Source organism: Heptranchias perlo, chromosome 31 (assembly GCF_035084215.1).
Source record: "Heptranchias perlo isolate sHepPer1 chromosome 31, sHepPer1.hap1, whole genome shotgun sequence".
In the NCBI taxonomy this organism is placed as follows: domain Eukaryota; kingdom Metazoa; phylum Chordata; class Chondrichthyes; order Hexanchiformes; family Hexanchidae; genus Heptranchias; species Heptranchias perlo.
In genome coordinates, this window is record NC_090355.1 from 28,847,283 (window position 1) to 28,871,112 (window position 23,830).

The following is a 23,830-nucleotide window of genomic DNA, read 5'->3' on the forward strand; positions in this document are numbered from 1 at the left end:
TTTCTGCGCACAGAGAAAATGAATTAGAATTAGTTGTTGTATGGCGTTTTTTAAAAAAAAAACTGAAGAAATGTCCATAAGGGTATACAACGATTAATTCCATGTATACTATTATTAATGGCTCAGGCTTATAGCAAAACTATTGTTCCAAAACCCTCATTTAAACTGCCTAGGGCTGTTTCCTGTTAAATTGATTTCAGTGTTTGCTTGTGCCAAGGACGAACAAGATTACAAATTTCACATTTAAAAAAAACTCCAGCATTTTGGAATCAGAAAAAAGTGTTAGATTAGTACGGTACAGCACAGGAGGCAGCCATTCGGCCCATCGTGCCAGCTCTTTGAAAGAGCTATCCAATTAGTCCCACTCCCCTGCTCTTTCCCCATAGCCCTGTAAAATTTTTCCCTTCAAGTATTTATCCAATTCCCTTTTGAAAGTTACTATTGAATCTCTAATCAACCAGAACTATAACAGCTGAGTTCTGTTAAGTTAAAAAATCTGACATCAGTCTTCCATGCCAGCAGTGCGAGAACTTTCTTGATCCTGGATCCAGTCAGCAGACCCTTTGCTTTAACAATTCCAACACTTCACTCCTGAAGCTTCTACCCCAGGCTGGGGCATAGTTGGCACTGCAGTGAATTACTCAAGTGGCCATTCTTCATACAAGCAGAAAGGCAGTGCCCAGGCTATTCCATCATAATAGACACCTCAGCTGAGCCCATCTCTGGCTTTTACAAGAGGGGGTTACGGGATAATAATCATAATAATAATCAGGAGCAGGAACCTTGGTTGGCTGCACACCTCCCCCAGGGTTGGGGGGGAAAGGAAGGGGGGGTAGAGAGACACAGAAACCAACCATAGCATTCCAACAACCACTCAAGCTATTAACAGATTGAACACGGGACTTTCAGGTTTGCATGGCACAGCACCACATCAGGCAGCACAGGAGAGACAAAGAGTTGACTGGGTTTTGGGAAGGGTATAAGAGACAAGGCAAATGCACAGGGATCAGAGGGATGATATGTGGGCGTTTCTTCATTGCTACAGAAACCCCCAAAATTTAAGACCATGCCCATGCAAATTATTACCTAAGGCTAGCCTGGGACTGAGTCTGATGGACAGCAATATCACTGTCAGAAATGGCCAATGATTGGAATTGACAACAATAAAAAATTCTTGGAGACTGAGGCAATTGCTTGAAGTTTACAAATTGATTATAATTGTTAAACATTTACACATTTGCTATCACGTCCCTGCCAGTTCTATAGACACCAGAATTAATAAAAGCCCAAGAGTTTGGTCACAAAATGCTGTGAATTAAGCAATCATATACACTGAATTATTTTGGTATTGTCCAATATTAAAGCTGCACTGACCCACAGCACCTCTCATTACTACTCTCTGGCAGCTAAGTGGCCTGTGCATACAACCCAGCAACAACTCATTCTCCAACCCTAACCCCAACCCCTGCGCACCGGAGCGGAGATCACGGCAGATAAGTAAGGGATCTGTCTTGCGTTTTTTCATACTGGTGCTACATCAGCAGCTGGGTGTTTAAAGGCCAGCTTCTTTTGTGAGCCTTTACTTAAGACTTCAGAGGAAAATAATCATGCAGTAACTGAGAAGCACTGCAGCTTTAAAGGAAAGTTCAGAGCTCCAAACAACGTCTAATACAGTTGCATTTCATGGCTCCCGAAAGCATAGTCAAATCAGGACCTTTCAATAAAAATGAGATGGACCTTTGGCAGTGATTAAACAGCAGCACCTGATGCGTTGTCTCATGCAATCTGTTTCTTTTTCACTTGAGGGGTGTTGAGCACAAGAGAATGAAACAAAATTTTTTTCCCAAAAATCATATTCATGCATTTCAGCCGGTAGCAAGCAGAACAATGGCCGACACTGAAAAGATCATCACAAGGTTCCCCCAGAACATTTTGCAGCTGTTGGTCAGAAGATGGAGTTCACACAATCTGAAGAGTTCACCTTGCAGACAATGTTTAAAAATTGAGACTGGAAAGAAAAATAGTTGAAATTGGACAGATTGGGTTGTATTACAAGGCAGTAACAGAAGGATGCAGACAAACCTCAGCTTTTCTTCCCTTACTTGCATTGTGGATCAATTTCAAAAAGCTGCACCGACCAATCTTCGCGTCGCTACCTAAACAGTGAGCATTACTGGCCAAATGGACCATAGAACCGTCACAACCAAGTCCAGTCCTATTCTTAACCAACCTCCAAACTTCCAGCAAGGGCATATGAAAAAAGCTGACTTCGCCCTTTATTAACTAGGGAATGGAGAGCCAAATTATAGCGATATAACACCAGGGATTGAACTGGGGGAATTTCCCCAATCTGTATAGCGCAATGCCACAGTAGTTGTTTGGTCATGTGATTGATGTTTTTAAAATTTAAATCTCGACCAAGAGCTCCTTTGATATGTACAGAATAAATAATTTAAAGCTAGAAGTGAAAATGGATCCATCTCAGCGAATATCAATTCCGCCCTCATGCCACATAATGAAATTGTTAAATTGTGTAATGGAAGACCGTTGAGCCCTTGATGTAGAAGTTAATTTGAAATGGCTCCAATTCCATCTTTTAGTCTTCAAATTCCTTTTATCCTGCGCGTGTTCACAACAGAACTCTGCAAGAAGGTGGCTAGCATTTGCCCTCGGGGCACTGCAAGGCCATCTTAAATCAGCGACAAACAATATCAGCAGCCAGGAGATGGCACAAGTCACCAAGAGGCGTGGACCCCAGCAGCAACCACAAAAAAAACCCTCTACATCAATAGCTCAGGAATCCTTTACTCTGCTTTTTGAAGAGCTTGCAGTGCTGCTTTGACCCTGAAGGGCTTCTGTCCTTCACATAGGCTACAAATGGCATTAAAGAGGCAGGGGAAGGGAGCATTTAGACATAAAAGGCTGTAGAAGAACAAGGAAATGAAAACAGAGCGAGAGACTTGGCCAAAGTCATAGGACAAGACCCTTCAAAAAGGTCAGGACCAACTACAGGTTCCACCTGCTATAGGCGACAAAGGATCCTTCATGCTTTATCATTTCAAGATAGAACTCTTAATATTCAACAAGTTATTGATTTGGATAAAGCATTAAATACTACAGATGTAATCAGGTTTACAGTACAGAGAATGGAGTCGTTTAAAATAGATCTAGGATTGCCTTGTTAGAAAATTAGATCCTTGGATTAGGATCACCTGCAGATACTCCCAATAGTTCAAAAAGACAATTGCCACTGCCTCCTAAATAAAGCAGGCAAAGCTCTCAGGCAAAGATTACATTCACAAGATGTGTCAACATAAAAGTCAACATATAATTTGTGCACAACAAAAATCAATTTACAAAGGGTCACTTTAAGGCTGTACGAAATTGCCCAAAAGCACTGCATATCACGCTCAAATATATGCAACTCTTTTAAAACTATACTTCGAAGCCATTCCGGTGTGTCTGATCACAGTTGCTTACTGCCTGATTTGCTGGTCACTGAGTGAGATGAGAGATGGATAGAACCGATCAACAGGGATTTTCATAATATCGCCACTGCTCCAAGTTACACAGGTCTGATCTGAACAGCCACACAAAGCAAGACTGCCGAACCACAAACCTCCAACAACCAAAAATATTAGTGAAAAGTGATTAATGCACATCCCTTCAACAAAGCAGTCTTTCAAATCCTGCAGCTAATTGAGGGTCTTTTCACAAAATAACAGAAAAGGTTAAGAGATCTGATAGGGGTATTCGAAGTTATGAGGGGATTCGATGCGGTAAATCGGGAAAAACTTTCCACTGGTTGGCGAGTCGGTAACAAAAGGGCATAAATTTAAGATCAACAGCAAAAGGATGAAAGGAGAGATTAGGAGAATTGATTTTAAAAAAATATATAGTGGGTTTTAGGACATTGGATGCTCTACCAGAAAGTGGTGGAAGCAAAATTCATAACTTTTGAAAGGGAAATGGATATATACTTGAAAAGGAAGAATTTAAAAGGGTGCCGGGAAAAGGGCAGGGAAATTGGACGAAGTGCATTGCTCTTTTAGAGAGCTGGCACAGGCACTATGGGCCCCACGGCCTCCTTCTGTGTTGCAAAATTCCATGATTCTGATTATTTCTATTAGCTGGAGTTTAACACAAATACAATTCACATCTAACCATCCAAAACTGGCCATAGTAAGCAACTTTTATGAAACAAACTGCACAGCAGTTACAAAAAAGCCCACTCCCCATCTAGTATTTGGACACTCTGCCCCATCCTTCTAATGTTGCAATCTTGCTCTTCTTACCCCCCACCCACTACTCCACCCAGACGTTCACTGTGCAAAGTATGAGATGGGATTTTTATTGGGCTTATTCTCCTTACTCACCAGATGAACAAGCCAAAGCTGGCAAACTTGTATGGCATTAACCTCACAGCATTGCTGCAGCAGCAACCCAGACGTTGGTGGCAGAGACCTGAAATAAGAGAGCCACTACGGTCCCTGGAGGCATCAAAGCCCTTCCGGAGAAATATTTCCGGACTCCCTGGCGGTAGTAGCAATGGAAAGTGCTGACATCACTCGCCGCCATCTTTTGGCTACAATACAGGCAAGTAACGTGGTGTTCTGCTCACTAGCTAAAAATAAAAGATACAATCGGCATGCAGTGTCACTGGTGGTGCCATGAAATCAGCTGTGCAGTGTAAATAAGGCAGATCCCACAGCACCGGGAGTCCACTCCCCACCATATTACAGCAGCTTCCACTTGCAGTTCTGTACACTTTCGAGCAGCAGGACTAGACTCGAGTCTGCAACTCCCTGCGCTGCATGTTCCTATTCTGGTTGATTTGACTGGGGTACTGACCAGAGGTCAGCCCTGTATAATTCCTCCTCCTCCCCCACCCCAGAGGAATAGGTAAAATTCAGTGAGCAAGTTACCTGAGCCACACATATTTCCCCAAATCACTGCTAATAAAGCAGTGCTGGAAGTGTCCTGTGTAGTTTGTCAGTTCTATTTCCCAGATAACCATGAAAGCTGCAGGCTATTAGAAAAGTTAAGGGGAAGCTCGACCAAAGCAAGGTTTAAAAGGGCATAACTCTTTTGGGGAGGAAGGGGGAGACAGAGACACAGAGATGGGGTGAGAGAAAGGAGCGAGAAGGAGTGAAGGAGAAGACAGAAAGAAAGTGAAAAGAAAAATGGAAGAGATAGAAAGGGGAAAAAAACATTTCCCTATTCCACAAAAGATGCTTTCTGCAAATACCCTTTGAGAAGACAACTCAAGCTCGAATGCCAATAGTTTGTTCATTTGTACAAAATATCAGTCCAAGAAAGGTGCATACCAAGTTTTTTGTAGTAATCTTCCCAGGCTTTGGAATAATCCAGCTGACCAGTTTGGCCACCATTCTGATCTGTGGGCAGGTTTAAAAAAATTACATTTCACAAACTGATATAAAATACATCATATTTCAAAAAAGATCAGAGATCTTTTGCAAAACAAAAGGAGCCCTGGTACTCAGAACATCTTCAGACCAGACTAATCTCAGTACACTGATGGCAGAGTAGTAACGTGCAGTTAGCAAGTGTTACTAACTTTTGACCAAGATTCATAATCCCGACCAAATTTTGCTTGAGGACAACTCAAACTTTACCCCTCCCACACAAATTGTGTTAGATTCTTACTCCATCTTATGGTCTTCTGATTGTTTTTTTTTGGGGTGGGGGGGGGCTGTATTCTCCTCCCCTCAATTAAATATTCATTTCTTCTGCTATCCATAATCAGATTACACCAGATGACTCAACATGCTGTACTACAGAATGACAGAATGTGGGCCCGCATGGGAAATTCCTAATTTAATACTTGGCATTATGGATTGTGCACCTAGCCCCAAAGTTCCAAATCTCAGCCTCGTCACACAGATGTGGAGATGCCGGTGATGGACTGGGGTGGACAAATGTAAGGAGTCGCACAACTCCAGGTTATAGTCCAACAGCTTTATTTGAAATCACAAGCTTTCGGAGCTTTGCTCCTTCGTCAGGTGAAGTGAAGAGATGCATGTAGGCACAGCATATATAGTCAGAGAACAATGCCTGGCGATTACAGATAATCTTTCTAACTGCCCTTTATCACACCTCCCCGGCAGAGAGATAATCACAGCAATCAAAGGAGTGAATGGTGTTCAAACAGGTTAGTCAGGGAAACATTACATCCAAGAATACTGAGGTGGGGTCACAAGGGGTCAAATGTAGCAGATGCTGGGGTTTGTATTAAAAAGAGATAACTTTTTTTTGGCTGGAAATTGCAGCAGATCCGGCCGCATCTGTGTATGGAGAACAAGCCAACTACGACTTGAGTCTGGATGACTACGTCAGGTGGGGTTACATGTAGCGTGACATGAACCCAAGATCCCGGTTGAGGCCGTCCTCATGGGCTGGACCTGCTGCGATTTCCAGCCCAAAAAAAGTTCTCTTTTTAATACAAACCCCAGCATCTGCTACATTTGACCCCTTGTGACCCCACCTCAGTATTCTTGGATGTAATGTTTCCCTGACTAACCTGTTTGAACACCATTCACTCCTTTGATTGCTGTGATTATCTCTCTGCCGAGGTGTGATAAAGGGCAGTTAGAAAGATTATCTGTAATAGCCAGGCATTGTTCTCTGACTATATATGCTGTGCCTATATGCATCTCTTCACTTCACCTGACGAAGGAGCAAAGCTCCGAAAGCTTGTGATTTCAAATAAAGCTGTTGGACTATAACCTGGTGTTGTGCGACTCGTCACACAGAAGCAGTGAGCAAAGACCAAGTGTTTCCAGACATGCAAAATTTTCACAGCAGCACCCAGCAAAGGCCTGCACTCTTAGTTGGGGTGAGCCTTGCAATATGGAAAACCAAAGGGAAGAAATAAGACAAGACTTCTCCCTCCCAAACTGTTACATTCTTTAGTCTAAATTGTATGGTCGTTCAATTTTGGCTGCCGGGGGGGGGGGGGGGGGGAAAGAGAAGGGGGCTAGAAACTCTATTTTCTTTCCCACCACTGAAATATGTTTTTGTGCTGTCACTGATCACATTACACTAGGTAGTGTAACTGCTGAGCAGATCCAATTGATATCATCGGAGGCTTTATCTTGCAGTCCAAACACATATCCTGCTTTGCATGCCCATTTCTGCATGAGATGCCCAGGAGAGTTGGAGGGGGCAAGCACAATAGCATTTATCCATCCGAAATTTATAATTAAATTAGACAACTCTGCCAATGAGCCACTATCCTGAATGAAACATGGAAGAAATACAGGAGGCATAGCTCCGAAGCTATTACTGAACTCTGGAGGTGGGGCAAGGGAAAGGAGGTCCTGAATTTTGAGGAGGGGGTGGAGAGAAGAGGTGGTCTTAACTCATTGCAATCTGCAGGACGACATTTAAAATAGTTTAGAAGCATCAACAAGAATCCTACATTGAATTTTAGTCCTTCATACCAGGAAGTGCATGGTACTGCACAACATTTTGACCTTGAGACAGTGGAAAGAGGTTCTTCAGGACCATTTAATGGTAGGACAGCTGATCAGGAAAACAATGAAGTACAATAGGCTTTGGACAGAATATAACTAACAGGCCACACGAAGGTAGAAGAGGCAACCAAGGAATTCCCCGCATCTTTGGAGAAAGGGTCGGGGGGAGTTTGAGGCACAACTGACTAATTTAGGAACTCTCAGAGAACTGCAGCTACAAACTCCTACTCAGTCACTCTATGGAACTCCAATTCATCACATGAATTAGCAAGGATCACTAATCAGCAGTGAAACATTCATCCTGTATCAAAGCTCTGCAACAAACCCCTCTCTCCTCCATCCCAACAAGTCTGTAAACACCAAAATATTCGTAGCATCACTGAGCTTTTGAACAGTTTCCGAAATGTAAGCATTCTCATTTGATAGAAAATATCAAGTGTGGAAGTTGGTTGAGAGGTTGATAGTTATTCGAGCCAGAGCGAGTAAATTATTTTGTTTAAAAAGTTAGGAAGACCCTGCACATGGCACCACAAAGTACAATTCTTTAAGAGTAAAGCTCCATTTAATACAAGGTTTCAGGTTAAGTTTGAAAAAAATCATGGCTCATTTTGAAAGCACACACATTAATATGACAGTAGTGCTCGTGTAAGTTATACTACTAAATGCCGATGAAGAATGATCCCAATATGAAATGAGCTACTTGGATCATGATTTCTGGAAAATGGGGATTAAAAATAACAGACATTTAAACCTTTGCAGCACAGCTCAGTTAATACTGTTTGGCAGCTGAACGCCGATTAGTCAGCACTGCACTGGTTACTATCGAAAGTCGCTCAGCCAGTGCTCTTCTGCATTTCTCAGTGGTCCTGACAGCTTGTTTGTTAACACGTGTTAAAACTCAATAGTGCAGTTCAGAGTCCACGTCACTTGTGATCCTGGGCTGACAAGATCTGATTGGTTAAGTGTAGTTCAAGCATTATTTTTAACCCAGTCTATTAGGGTTTGTTCTTAACAGGTTCTAAATTACAACTGGGACAAACCACTTTTGGCTACAAACTGAATTTTGAACCTTGAAAGGGATGCGAAAGGGACTGTGCTCCAGTTAGAAGCAAATAAAACAATGCATTCTATTTTAGATTAATCTCAAATGAAGGATAGTTTCATGGATAGTCTTTCCTGTTTGGTTAACAAGCAGCTTTCACAGACCACTAAAGAGATAAGAAGCTCACCACAAAGGGCAACATATTGTACACAAGTTCTGAGGGAAAAGGTAGAATATACTGTTTCTATAATGACCCACACAACTGTAATACTTTTCAAAAGTCTTAGCTAGTGATTCAAAAACTAATTTGCCAAGTTTAAATAACTTAAATTGTTCTTCATATAATATCATAATAGAGCCAGCCTACAATACAACAGCCCAGTGATGGGTTCCCATCTGCAATGTTTTTCAAATGCTTCAATTTAACTACAGTGACATAGCATGTAAACACATAGAACAACACTTATTGACTGAAACTAGACATTGTAGGAATACACATTTTGCAATAAGGATTATTTGGTGGTGGGCCATTTTTTGTACCCAACCCTAGTATTATGCAATCCTGGGTCAGGAACAGCACAGAAATCCCCTCTACACCAACCCAACAATCTGCTTCAACTCCTAATCTCAGAAGACCATCTCCCCGACTGTACACTGACATCTCCAATTCCCACACCAGGGATTCTTGGGCATTGCCAATTTAGTGGACAGTTTTGTGCTGCGGACTTGTACACACTAAAAATAGCAGAAACTGGAACTATACTTCAGTCCATAAGCATCTGTAAAGATGTTAACATATTGTATGTGGGCCCTTCGTGAGAAATGGAAATGACAGCCCCATAATAGGGGAGGTGGGGGGCGGGGGGGGGGAAGAGAAAAGAGAGAGAGACCAGCAATTTGTGTTTTACCTCACACTTGAAATTGTGTTGAGGCTATCCCAAACTCACAGCACCCTTAACAGATAGACAGACAGAAGACTTTCACTCCAAATGCTTGGTCTTGATTTGGACCGAGGTCTCAGATGAGAGGACAGTTTAGAACATGTGCCATGCCCCTAATAGGTGGGGGGGTAAAGTAGAGTTTTAATATTAGAAGTGATACCACCGTTGATTCTGGAACTGCACAGGTAATAGCTGAAAAGTGCTGGGCGGCAGAAAGTGGAAGGTATTTGCCCGCTTTGTTGAAAAATTTCTCTTTGCAAATACACACCTGAATTTTGTTGCGAGTTCTGCCCCATTGTTGCTTGCTGTTGCTGGCTAGGCTGCTGGTAAAACTGGGAGATGTAGGCTGACCAGGCTGCTGTACCCAAATGCTGTGCAGTTTTACCTAGACACACACACAGTGTCACAGTAACTATCACTGACTAATTTTGGTAGCTATTACTTGTGTGGTAGGAATAGTTCATTATGCAGTGACATTACTGCCTGTGATCTCAAATTCCAATTTTTAAAAGTCTAATTTTGAATCATGTGAAAGTCCCCCCCTCCCCAACCAAAATGTGTATCTAAAGGAATCAGAATCCAATCCCTGTTAATGCCGTCTTGGTTGTTACCAGTGATATTGGATTATATCAGTTTCCTATTGAATTCCTCTTCACGGGAAAGATCACCAGCAAGGTCAACATTAACCATCTCAATACATCCACCCTGTCACAAGATGCTTTAGTGAAAGCATAAGTGATAAAAACAGGATAAGATGATTAGTCAACCAAGTGAATGGGCTTTCAAATAGCTTTGTCAAAGTATATGCATAGCTTTTGAAAGGGATTTGGGAGGTGTGGGGGGGGGGGGGGCGGGGAGGGAAGAAGAGTTAATGCCCCATTCAAGGCTACCCATATCTTCCACAGTATACAAAGAAGCTGAATGGTAAGAGATACTGCACTGAGTCTAACCTAAAACATTGTGCAATGCAACCTCCACTTAAGAAGCACCCTCAATGAGGTGATAGTGGGAAGGAGCAGCTCTCTGCTTCTGCAATGGAATTAGCTGGGAGATGGTGGAAGACTTAAAGCCAAGCACGCAAGCTGAGAATACAGTTAACAGGCTAGTGCTGCCCAGTATGTAGCAGCTCCACTGTAGTTATTTAACTGGAAAAAAGATGAACCCAGTCTGGTCAGAACAGACACCATCTCCTCATCCCTTTGTCCAGGAATCCATACCAGAACATAAATTATTCCTATGCAGCATTTGATTCGATATGAACAATATTCATCCATAAATTATGTTAGTACCATTTTGTCCCAGACTTTTCATCACCCTTTACTCATCAATTTTAGCCTTCTGTGATTCATTACACTACCCACACATTCACATGCTGGACTGCTTTTTAAAAAATTATAAACTCTCACAATTCAGGACAAACTGTATAACAGGGGTAAAAGAAAATGGTTAGAAAGCAAATAAAAAACAGAAAATATTGGAAACAAACAACTGGTCTTTCAACATTTGAAAAGAGAAAAGATGGGATAATATTTTGGGTGCAGACCTTTTGTCAGAACTGTTCCAAGGATCCACATCCAAAATGTTAACTTATCGTTCCTCATTTATTAATGAATCTCCTCTGGCTGTGCTCATAGGAAGTTGGAGGATATGTTGTTTGAAGAGGAGCATTATATGATGTGATGGAGAATGTATTATTGTGGTGGTATATTTTAAGCTGTTGCTGGACATCATGGGAATGTTGGTAGGTTGCTGAATGGCGTGTGAGGTTGCACTGCTGACTGAATGGAGTAGGCCTCATGGTCTTTTCCTGCCCGTCTTCTCACACGTCATACGTAGAATGCTGGGTTTGTCTGACTGACAGGTCTCCTACAGCTTGGAGCTGTTCAATTGTTGAGTTTGATTTAACTAGTCTGTGCTCTGCTGCAGCTGTTGAGAAAGTAGAGGTCAGGGTTTGGAGTTGATGTTGGAACTAACCAATTAGAAGTAAAATAAATTTGGATGCACTGGAATAAATTGGGAAATAATTGTAATGAATCTGACTATGATTAAGACTGGCTGAGATGGATGATAGAAGCAAATCTTGCACTTACAGGAACTGTGTGTAGTGCAATTTAACATACTGAATGGATGGATAGAAAAATATTGCTTAGCCTGTTGAATTTCAATAGCTGCATGTGCAGCATGAACTTTTACACACTCCGAGAAGGGTGATGAAAAGCCTCTGCTATACCAGGCCTTTAAAGAATAACTGGAAACCAAATTAAAACATCCAACCAATAGTACATTGGGCTGGTAAAGCTCCGAAGGACAAAAAGAAAATACAGCTGCTGTTAGATGTAAACAAATCACTCACTTGGATCCTGCTGTCCTTGCTGCTGCCAAGGCTGATACGTACTTCCCCAACCCTGTGTCATAAAGGCTTGTGGAGGACCACTATGTTTGAAAAAGAATAAATTAGCAAGATCAAAATTTAAATTGAACCACATCCCCACAGAAGTAAAAATTTCTACATTGATCTTGGTACGTGCTATCCACCCAGTGAGGATTCAATCCCATGCTCATCAGTTGTTCAATGGTTAATTAGTGACTTCTTTGGGAGCGGTGGTAAATTAGACTGTCTTTCTTCCAAGATGATTAGAAATTAAATGACAGACTTGGCATTGATACCCAAACCAGGCAGGTCTGCAGCACTCCAGGGTCTGAGACGAACCAGCAAGCCTGGTTCACGAAGAGGACTTTGGGGGTGGGGGGGGGGGGGGGGGGTGGTGGTGGAAGAAGAGAAGTAGTTGTCCCCCGTCAGACAAGCAGTGGTAAAGTTACCAGTGATCTGTGGTGATACGTGGCGTTGTTTTAGGTTGCTAAATTGTGCACACCTGGGTTACAAAAGCCTTGGGTCTGGTCAACCTGTGCCTTTGCTGTCTGGACTTACTGCGTGGTATGTGTCCCTAAGGGCCAAATGTGTGTGCACCCAATATTAGACAAGGATTTCTCAGTAGTTTGGTTTGGAGACTCAAAACATGGTAATTGGCTTCCACACGTATCAGAGACCTGGTTGACCAAAAAACTCTGAAAACCCTGAAACATGGTATTAAACAGACACATTGTTAAAGCCCCTCCGGAACCCTCCCCCAAAAAGAAATTAAACAAAACATATGGAATATGGAACATGGAACACATCAGAAAGAAAGTGCATGAGAGGCAGTGGTAAACTGGCCTGACATATTACAGTTTCCATTCCAAAGCAACCACTCCTCGTCAGCTCAACAAGGAGTACGAACATTAAGTGAACATGGATTCTGCTGAATGAAGCCAAGTGAAGACAATCATCCAAGGATAAAATGTAAATACTGCACAATTATGACTCTTACTTTTGATGGTGTCCAGGTGGTCCTTGACTATAAGGGCTTGTGTTAAATCCTCCAGGGCCACCAGGCCCTGGACCCTAAAAGTACACAAAAAACATAAGCTAACAAGAGAAAGAAAGAACTTCAATTTAGATAGCACCTTTCACAACCTCAGGATATCACGAGCACTTTACTTGAAGAATTTTATTTTGAAATGTAGTCGCTGTTGTAATGTAGGATCAGCAAACAATTTGTACACAGCAAGGTTCCACAAACAGCAATGACACGAATGACCAGAGCATCTGTTTTAGGTGTTGGTTGAGGGATAAAACTCCCCTGCTCTCCTTTGAATAGTACAGATCTTTTATGTCCACCTGAGATGGAAGACGGGGTCTCTGTTTAATGTCTCATCCAAAAGACAGCACTCTCAACACTGAACTGAAGTGTCAGACTAGATTATATGCCCAAGTCTCTGGAGTGCGGTTTGAACACACTGGCTTCTGCATTAGATATGAGTGCTATCACTGAGCCAAGGCTGACACCTGAAAATTCAGTCTCCATCAGGTGGATTAATCCAAGCACTACCATTTTAAAAAGATGTTTTATAGAATATTTCAATTTTCGCGACACAGAGCGGGCGGGGGGCGCGCGCGACACAGAGCGGGCGGGGGCGCGCGCGACACAGAGCGGGCGGGGGCGCGCGCGACACAGAGCGGGCGGGGGCGCGCGCGACACAGAGCGGGCGGGGGCGCGCGCGACACAGAGCGGGGCGGGGGGCGCGCGCGACACAGAGCGGGCGGGGGCTGCGCGCGACACAGAGCGGGCGGGGGGCGCGCGCGACACAGAGCGGGCGGGGGCGCGCGCGACACAGAGCGGGCGGGGGGCGCGCGCGACACAGAGCGGGCGGGGGCGCGCGCGACACAGAGCGGGCGGGGGCGCGCGCGACACAGAGCGGGCGGGGGCGCGCGCGACACAGAGCGGGCGGGGGGCGCGCGCGACACAGAGCGGGCGGGGGCGCGCGCGACACAGAGCGGGCGGGGGGCGCGCGCGACACAGAGCGGGCGGGGGCGCGCGCGACACAGAGCGGGCGGGGGCGCGCGCGACACAGAGCGGGCGGGGGCGCGCGCGACACAGAGCGGGCGGGGGCGCGCGCGACACAGAGCGGGCGGGGGCCGCGCGCGACACAGAGCGGGCGGGGGGCGCGCGCGACACAGAGCGGGCGGGGGCGGCGCGCGACACAGAGCGGGCGGGGGCGCGCGCGACACAGAGCGGGCGGGGGGCGCGCGCGACACAGAGCGGGCGGGGGCGGCGCGCGACACAGAGCGGGCGGGGGGCGCGCGCGACACAGAGCGGGCGGGGGGCGCGCGCGACACAGAGCGGGCGGGGGCGCGCGCGACACAGAGCGGGCGGGGGGCGCGCGCGACACAGAGCGGGCGGGGGGCTGCGCGCGACACAGAGCGGGCGGGGGGCGCGCGCGACACAGAGCGGGCGGGGGCGCGCGCGACACAGAGCGGGCGGGGGCCGCGCGCGACACAGAGCGGGCGGGGGGCTGCGCGCGACACAGAGCGGGCGGGGGGCGCGCGCGACACAGAGCGGGCGGGGGCGCGCGCGACACAGAGCGGGCGGGGGGCGCGCGCGACACAGAGCGGGCGGGGGCGCGCGCGACACAGAGCGGGCGGGGGGCGCGCGCGACACAGAGCGGGCGGGGGCTGCGCGCGACACAGAGCGGGCGGGGGCGCGCGCGACACAGAGCGGGCGGGGGCGCGCGCGACACAGAGCGGGCGGGGGCTGCGCGCGACACAGAGCGGGCGGGGGCGCGCGCGACACAGAGCGGGCGGGGGCGCGCGCGACACAGAGCGGGCGGTGGGCGCGCGCGACACAGAGCGGGCGGGGGCGCGCGCGACACAGAGCGGGCGGGGGCGCGCGCGACACAGAGCGGGCGGGGGGCGCGCGCGACACAGAGCGGGCGGGGGGCGCGCGCGACACAGAGCGGGCGGGGGGCGCGCGCGACACAGAGCGGGCGGGGGCGCGCGCGACACAGAGCGGGCGGGGGCGCGCGCGACACAGAGCGGGCGGGGGCTGCGCGCGACACAGAGCGGGCGGGGGCGCGCGCGCGACACAGAGCGGGCGGGGGCTGCGCGCGACACAGAGCGGGCGGGGGCTGCGCGCGACACAGAGCGGGCGGGGGGCTGCGCGCGACACAGAGCGGGCGGGGGGCGCGCGCGACACAGAGCGGGCGGGGGCGCGCGCGACACAGAGCGGGCGGGGGGCGCGCGCGACACAGAGCGGGCGGGGGCGCGCGCGACACAGAGCGGGGGGGGGCGCGCGCGACACAGAGCGGGCGGGGGCTGCGCGCGACACAGAGCGGGCGGGGGGCGCGCGCGACACAGAGCGGGCGGGGGCGCGCGCGACACAGAGCGGGCGGGGGCGCGCGCGACACAGAGCGGGCGGGGGCGCGCGCGACACAGAGCGGGCGGGGGCGCGCGCGACACAGAGCGGGCGGGGGGCGCGCGCGACACAGAGCGGGCGGGGGCGCGCGCGACACAGAGCGGGCGGGGGCGCGCGCGACACAGAGCGGGCGGGGGCGCGCGCGACACAGAGCGGGCGGGGGCGCGCGCGACACAGAGCGGGCGGGGGCTGCGCGCGACACAGAGCGGGCGGGGGGCGCGCGCGACACAGAGCGGGCGGGGGGCGCGCGCGACACAGAGCGGGCGGGGGCTGCGCGCGACACAGAGCGGGCGGGGGCGCGCGCGACACAGAGCGGGCGGGGGCGCGCGCGACACAGAGCGGGCGGGGGCTGCGCGCGACACAGAGCGGGCGGGGGCGCGCGCGACACAGAGCGGGCGGGGGCGCGCGCGACACAGAGCGGGCGGGGGCTGCGCGCGACACAGAGCGGGCGGGGGCGCGCGCGACACAGAGCGGGCGGGGGCGCGCGCGACACAGAGCGGGCGGGGGCGCGCGCGACACATGCAGAAGAGAAAGAGCACTGACAAGATGTTAAACACTTCTCATAAGGAGGAGGAAAGATATCAATAGTGTCTCCCCTCACACCTGATTTACAACAGCACTGGCCAGCATCTGGGATTTTTTTTTGCAGATAAAGTTTCTGAACCAATAGCTAATCTGTAAAGCAACAGTTGGGGATGGAGAAAAAAAAAATGGAAAATTTAGGTGGCAGTGAAAAACTGAGAAAAATCTCACCCCATTGATTTTTTCTTCTATTAACTGTCTAGCATGTTCGATCTGTTGTAGAGCTCCACGGATGATGAATATTCGGATATTAGGGTCAGAATTTGGTGGAGGGTTTCTCTGTAGTTCTACATGTGCTCCTGTTTGCTGGTTAATGCTTTTGATGGTCTCTCCACCTGAAGAACAGGATGGAAATGTTAACGTGCCCTCACAACAGTTTCAACTATACAGTTCTTTCCAGAATACAATTAGTTGAATTATATATACACGTTATCGCCTAGTAATCCTGCAGTAATGTCAGGTATCCTTAAACCACTTGACACGTAACTGAAGTCACTGGCCTATCTAAAATGAACTACACCGTAATCGGATGCAGATGTTGAGGCAGTTTGTGAAAAGCCTCCCCCGTGAAGCTTAATTGCAGTAGTGAAGCGTTCACTGATTCATCTTGAAGGATTTTGGACTTTTCAATATGGACTTTTAATACCAGTCTTAAGGAAAACTAAAAGGATGGACTAGAAACCCTGGATTACTTGCTAAAAGAGCAGAATTTGGTTACAAGTATTAACCGAAGGCTAGAACACAGAACTGTTAAAACCTGACTGTTGAAGACGGCTTGCTGGGAAGCTTGACCAAGTTTGGAAAGCTATTATTGCTCCAGACCGTTGAAGACTAACTGAAACTTGATGTATTTTAACGGATATGAGGATGAGGTTCACGATAAGACAGCTAGCTGCCTGACTAAGTCTTGGAAGACTGTGAGAAACAGTCATATACATCAGCAATGCTTTCACACTGGCGAGAAAGATATAAAAACAGCCATTTTCGTAAGTTCAAGGAGACAATCCAGAAGCAGAGACCAAGAGACTTGGATGTTAACCAAGAATTAACCTCCGTCTCCTGAAGCAGAAAAATTGATTACGTTTCAAGATGTACTACTAAGGTTTAAGCATCTCGATGTATAAAACTGCTGTTTTAATGCCAATAAAAACAATTATTTAGAAAAGTTTTCAGCCTTGGTTGATCCTCACCTATGGGTACCCCAAAGTGTAAAGAGTTTTAAAAAATCCTATAATCTAATCAGTCACTAAATGTAGTCAATGGTTAGTAGACCAGGCTTCACCCTGAGCCCTAGTAACATGGTCTCAAAGGGACCATAAGACAATTCTACAAATGCATCACATGTAAACTACAGCTCCCAAAAATATGAATAAACTCTGCAACTTCAGAAATCTCAACAAGGCAGTGTAGCTTCTACAATGCTCTATATCAAACAAAATAGAGATTTTACACATGTAACTCCAAGTTGAGAGCTGGGATGGGGAGGAGGGGGCTACCTAGCTCATTAACACCTCCCAGAAATCAAGTCAAGTACAGCACAGCACAGGCCTAAGAGCAGGTTGCTTGCCATTCCACTGGGAAATGGAGGGGGTTCAGGAAGCCCAAAAGGGAGACAATAACATTGTATAAAGTTCCACAGAGAGCATGCATTAACTAACCAAGGTTTATAGGCTCCAACATAATCCCAGGGATCTAATCTTCATAAAGCACCTGGACATTGCTTGTTATGTTCTGATCATAGAATCATAGAATGATACAGCACAGAAGGGAGGCCATTCGGCACATTGTGCCTGCTCTTAGAGCTATCCAATTAGTCCCACTCTCCTGCCCTTTCCCCACAGCCTTACTAATTTTTTCCTTTAAGTATTTATCCAATTCCCTTTGGAAAGTTATTATTGAATCTGCTTCCACCATCCTTTCAGAAAGTGCATTCATTTGAACCATTTGTAGCTCACGCACAAGCATCAACTATTTGACTTGCAGCATATGTACCAACTTTAGTTAGTACTTAGGAAGTCAGAACATTTCAAATGTCATGCAGGAGAGAAGATTGCTGTAGTTTAACCTGAAGACAGCCATTATAGTGAAACAAATATAGATATCAAAAATGGCCACGTTCTCCAAATTGATCAAAACACAAAAGTTGGATGTGTCGGAATCTCCTTCACAACTAGACATAGCATTCTTTGTCAGAAAACACCAAGAATAGGACAGCTGCCTTTTGCTAATTGTACGTATCTCACTATTCAGTGTTAGGATTTCAGATTTGTTTTTCTTGGTTACTTAGTTGGGGGGGGGGGGGCAGTGGAGGCAGAGGGAAAAGACTAATTGATGGCTAAAACAATTAATTAAGTTTTAATATCTGATACATGGACCTTGTACTTGTTACTCAAGATGATTACTGGAAATACTCCTGTATAAAAACCACACATTAGAAATACTGACAACCTAAATTGTTCACTAAACACAAGCAGAAATTAGTGCCAACACATCAGCACCACAACCATCATTGGAAAATGCCTAACAGTACAGACCAACTATGCAAATATAATGCATAGGAATAAAATGCAATCACATCTTTGAGAACACTTTATAAAAAAGACAGCATTAACCACAAGCAATCATTAAAGAACTATGCGAAGTCAGAACGGCAAATGTGTGAGACCAGCGCAAGCTATCGTGTTAACAATTCCTGTGACAAAATCAGGTCAGGACATTTGACTTATTACCAACAAGCACAAGGGCCCAAGCAAAAACCTCATCAATGAACAATGGTGCTAACTTTATTAATGCTGTTTGACAACATCACTGCAAAATTCAGAAACATGCTGCTGCAATATTTGCTGAACCCTGTCAGCAGTATAGATCAAGCTGGATGCACTTAATGGTCCAAAGCATAGAATTCAAACAGCCTGCAACTACAGCAAGTTTTTTTTTTAAACTCTCAAAAAAGGGGTTAATGTGCTGAGTTTAATTTGAAAAAACTGTTCTGCAATTTGCTCCGTACTGCAAAAAAAACCCCGGTTAATCTGTAACTACGTATTTAGAAAAACAAAAGCTATCCTATAAAATTTAATAGACTGTAAAAAGCCTGTGAGCAATTACTAAATTGATATTCATGTGTTAAAGAAATTCATTCACAAAGATTTCTCTTGTAGCACAATTCTTCCCCTCCCCCAAACAGTTACTGTGGAAAGTGCCTTTTTAATTGCATCCTTTTGTAATGTTTGTAGACAGCAGGGACAGTACCTGTTAAACATATGGAAGCCAAGGAACTTAAAAAAACGATGCTATTCTCCAACTAAATCAATTAAAGCGTGGCCTTCCTAGATGTAGCCAATTTACGCCTTCTCTTTACTGCTTTATTCACCGAACAATCTGAGCTCAAAGCCTTTTCAAACCCGCACACTGATTAAAATCTAATGTTTATGTCCTAACATCAATTACTTGTTGAGTTGTGTGTGCTTGCTCTGACTGCTTCTCTCACTCCGTCCCCCCTCCTCCAGTGTGTCCAAAGAGCTGCCCTTGGTGGTTAATGCACCCACTGGGGGAGGTCACTCACAAGACGCTTGGTGGCCAGTCACAGACACGTTCAACAGTCAGTCTATTCTTCCGCCTGACAGGGGTGCAATGTGAAACCAACTGCAATGGTACTTGATGAAAATTGTAAAGCAATTAATCAAACCACTAAAAAGACAGCAGTGACACTATCCAGCACTAGAGAATTATCCATCAATTTTTTTTTTTATCATGGTAATATGGCGTAGAGAAGTAACGATTTATCTTCTAGCTCCTGTCTTCACCCAACACAGAAAGCACTTGACGTTTCTATTGCCTCGTCACCTTTTCAGAATTCTTTCAGCTGGTCAGAGCCACTGAAAAGGCAATGCCGGACATCAACTTTAGAGACTGGGAGATAGAGTGATCCTGAAAAGACCCATGAAACATTGGTTATGCAGTCAGATTTCAATTGCGCTCCCTCCAAAAGAGGGAAGGGGGTTTGGGGGGGGGGGGGGGGGGAGGAGTTTGAGAGGAGAGATTCACACAAGATCATGAACCGAAACCTCAACCACCAACAATTAATGTCACATTAGCCTCATATTGTAACTCACATTAAGCTGTGGATGTGCACAATGAGGTGCTGGGTTTTCAAAGCGTGTGCTTCTTCACCCGCCCCTGTTCTCACAACCACAATATAGTTAAATGAACTGGTCTTTTTTATGTGTGTTTTGTGATTTTTGGGGGGGGGGGGGGGAGAAAGAGAAATAAGAGAACCAATTTTCCGTGATCTCAAGTCACGTTTCATGTTAAAAACAGCTCCATTCAGCCATCATTAGTTTAGTTAAAACAGGTCAAGGGTTGTGTCAGAAATTTAAGCCACTTCATTATTCTCTTCATGAAAATGTAAAGGAGTCCTACAAAGTTTAAGTCTCCAAAAGACAGGCTTCAAAGATCTCTCAGACTTGAAAACGGGAAAATATGTCTTTTACATCTCAAGCTACTCTTTTCTAGCTAGTTTACGTTTTACCCTCTTGCTGTAAATTAAAAGGCTAAAATTTGAATCACTCCTTTCACACGTTGGACATCAATAATAAATGCTTCTGAACGCTAACATATGTAGTGTATATAACATAACATTAAGGCAGTAAGAAAGGTTTGGTTAGGATAGCTTATTAAACATATTGTTGAAACAGTTCAGACCTTAAACTCAATTAATGAAAAAAATGAGAGTAGGCACCGATAAACCCCAGTGTAATTTTTGGAAGAGAGGAGTCAGTTTTGGCCAGTTACTCCACCTGTGACTTTAATTAGCTTTGTGAACTATGCATTCAGTATCATATGCTTATGCACTTGTCCACACTTCTTAAGACGTCTTCACTTAATAAAATCTTGAATCTGCCCAGAACACACTTTAAATCCAGTATTGTCACCAGGTTCGTTTAGTGTACTGTTAACAGTAAGCTAGAGAGAAAATCATAATTAACCAATATGCTTTAATAGCATTTGACATTCTTAAAGCAGCTCCTCAATCTGCTTCCATCACCACCATCACTAGATACTTTACCTTAGCGTTATACAGTACAAAATTCTCATCAAACGTCAAGTCCAGAGTGAGAAAAAGTCTCAGGCCATCAAGCCCACCCCATCCAGGGCCCATGTAATTATTCTATCATGGACTGAACCTTGACAACCACCACCCCTGTTGATCCCTACTTTAAGGAACACCAAGTTTCTTGCCTCACATCCCAAGAAGAAAAAACAAGCAGTGCTGTTATAATACTAGAATCCTCAATCCTACTTTTCAACAACCACAGATCCAGCATTTCTTTTAAGCACTTGACCCAGAATCAACTAGCTTCACTTGGAGTCTGTTCCACATGCCCATTACTACATAAGGAGGAGCGGGAAGGGGTTTCTAATCTATAGCCTTGCTTGAAGCTTGTGAATGTTGTACTTGCATTGTCTAGTTATTGCTCATTATACAATCTAAATAAGCTTGCTTACTTCAAGGCAAAAATCGAAGGACAAAATCGGTAATTGCATGACTCGACTTTTAAAAAAAACTTTTGAGTGGACAGTACAAAAATCTCACGCTCACAATTACACTTTACAAAAAATAACTAGTGACAATACTGAATATCCATATAGCACATTGGAGGAGAGGGAGGCAGAATGTATAGGAGAATGCGGATTTCTTTCGTTATACTTTCAGTGGACATCAGACTACAAGAGTGAAGACACAAAACTGGTTTGAACTGGAACGTCACTTTCACTAGACTTTTAGCAATTTATGCTTCACCATCACAGGCAATAAACATGGAGTAAAGCAAACTGACAGCAGCCACAGCACAGGGAGCACAAGTGTCACACCACTCACTTCTAGTACAATGCTGAATTCAATATACACTGCTGTCCCGACAGCAGCTCCAACCTCAGTGACAGCACCACAAGACAAAGGAGGCAGAACAGTCACCTCAAGAAATACAAAGATCGCTTAGAGGTGAATTTAGCAAAAGCCTGATTTATGCATTGCTGCCCCAGCAGCAATACAAATGCTGCCACTGGCAGGACAAACTCATCTTTTCTGGCCTCCTGCAAGCTGTTTTGCTCAGCCTGTCACACAGACCAGTAATAACATTCCCTTCACGAGCTTGTACCCACCTTTCTAACCTCCAGGGCAGTTCCTGTGACCAGGAAATAAAAGTTTAAAATTGTGCACAAGCAATTTTGATGGTGTTTCAGTGTTACAGAATCTGCCAATTGCCCCGTAATACAACCAGAGTGATTTCCCCAGCATCAACACCCTCAGACTATACTACTGAATCATTGAAGTGCACAAAATGGCGAGGGTACTGGGAAATTGCAGAAGGTCGAGGCAAAAATTGCGGCGATTCTCCATCATACTCTGGAGAAATTGCAAGCTATAGCGGGCATTTCACCACCACTACTCTATTTGGGAGTGCATTCTAGTTAGAATCATAGAAGTTACAACATGGAAACAGGCCCTTCGGCCCAACATGTCCATGTCGCCCAGTTTATACCACTAAGCTAGTCCCAATTGCCTGCACTTGGCCCATATCCCTCTATACCCATCTTACCCATGTAACTGTCCAAATGCTTTTTAAAAGACAAAATTGTACCCGCCTCTACTACTGCCTCTGGCAGCTCGTTCCAGACACTCACCACCCATTGAGTGAAAAAATTGCCCCTCTGGACCCTTTTGTATCTCTCCCCTATAGGTTTCTGATGGAAATAAATGAATATGAACACTTAACTGCGATGACCGGGAATCGAACCCGGGTCAACTGCTTGGAAGGCAGCTATGCTCACCGCAATACCACCATCGCTTCACCGCAATACCACCATCCTGGCCTGAGTTCTGGTATTCCTTTTCCCCACCCCAATTCACAGGCATTCTTCCCTTTTCCAATTTACACCTGCCTTCTTCCCGCCTCCAGTTCAAGCTGATACTGTTATCCACTTGCTCCAGTTCACAGATCAAGTGGCAGAAAAGTAATTCCCCGGTCCACCGTTTTGTCTCTCCAAGCATGTGTGCAGTGGCAGTAGGTTGCTCATTTGCATGTATGGCACTAATGTATGACAGGGGGATCACAACTGGGGAAAGGGTTGGTAAGAATACATAGTCTAACTTGCTGCCTCTTACCTTGGTTTAAATATAATTCAGTGACACCAGCCACTATTGTGCCTGAGACCTCCATATATTAGCCTTTATGGTATAACAACTGTTTCCCACCATTTATTAAAATACGAGCAGCTCAAAGCATGGAATTAAAAGGAACATCACACGCCAATGGTCTGACCCCAAACACTAAAAGATCCTGGCCTGAGTCATTCTGTTTTGTGGAGGCACCAAGTGGGAACCAGAATTCGAATAGAGAGAATCTCCACAGGGTATAGCTAGCAGCTGGCTAAAAATCAAAGTTGGCTTGGGAGAATATATAACCCGTCCCATCAAAACCGTAGGAAATGCATGGCTGTGAAAAGTGTCAACTCTAAATGCTTCAGTTTGTAGTGGAAAAGTTTTATCCTGCAGCACTGTACAAATTGGAATGGAAATGCTATTGCAGTTCTCAAGAGGTTAAAAGAATCCCACTGCATAAACAGTTTAAATCAGAACTGCAACTGCATTTCCACTCCATACATAGTGATGCAGGATAAAACTTTTACACTAAAGCAAATGTTTGACAATTAACCCCGTCACCACCACTTCTTCAGCGTGTATATGCTCTGTGATGAAATCGTCTCATTTAAAAAGCTAAATTAGACATATGAGAGAATGCATGGGAATGGTAAAATGGGAAGAGATACTGGAAGGAAAAGATGTGGAAGGAAGGTAGAATAGTTTCAATGGGATCGTTTTTAAGATGCAAAAGGAATTTATCCTTGAAATAGGTCAGGGACAGAATAAAAGAGTAAGACCAGTTGGGCTCACTAACAAAGTTGTAAAACACATTA

General features: G+C 45.7%; 1 protein-coding gene and 1 non-coding gene across 8 annotated transcripts in view; both read right to left on the reverse strand.

The window, feature by feature from the left end:
• Positions 1-23,830, reverse strand: part of fubp3 (far upstream element (FUSE) binding protein 3) — a 92,739-nt gene that overhangs the window by 13,116 nt on the left and 55,793 nt on the right. For 3 of the 7 annotated variants that reach the window (XM_067969842.1, XM_067969840.1, XM_067969846.1), the window contains exons 13-17: positions 16,025-16,188; positions 12,848-12,921; positions 11,833-11,912; positions 9,748-9,864; positions 5,328-5,396 (exon numbers count right to left, since the gene is read on the reverse strand). In XM_067969842.1, coding sequence (XP_067825943.1) covers positions 5,328-5,396; positions 9,748-9,864; positions 11,833-11,912; positions 12,848-12,921; positions 16,025-16,188 — 504 coding nt within the window. The remainder of the gene's footprint in view (positions 1-5,327; positions 5,397-9,747; positions 9,865-11,832; positions 11,913-12,847; positions 12,922-16,024; positions 16,189-23,830) is intronic. The other 4 variants (XM_067969847.1, XM_067969845.1, XM_067969844.1 and 1 more) reach the window with 3 other exon arrangements.
• trnag-ucc (transfer RNA glycine (anticodon UCC)) lies at positions 22,630-22,701 on the reverse strand. The gene has a single exon. It is a non-coding gene; the product is annotated as a tRNA-Gly (tRNA).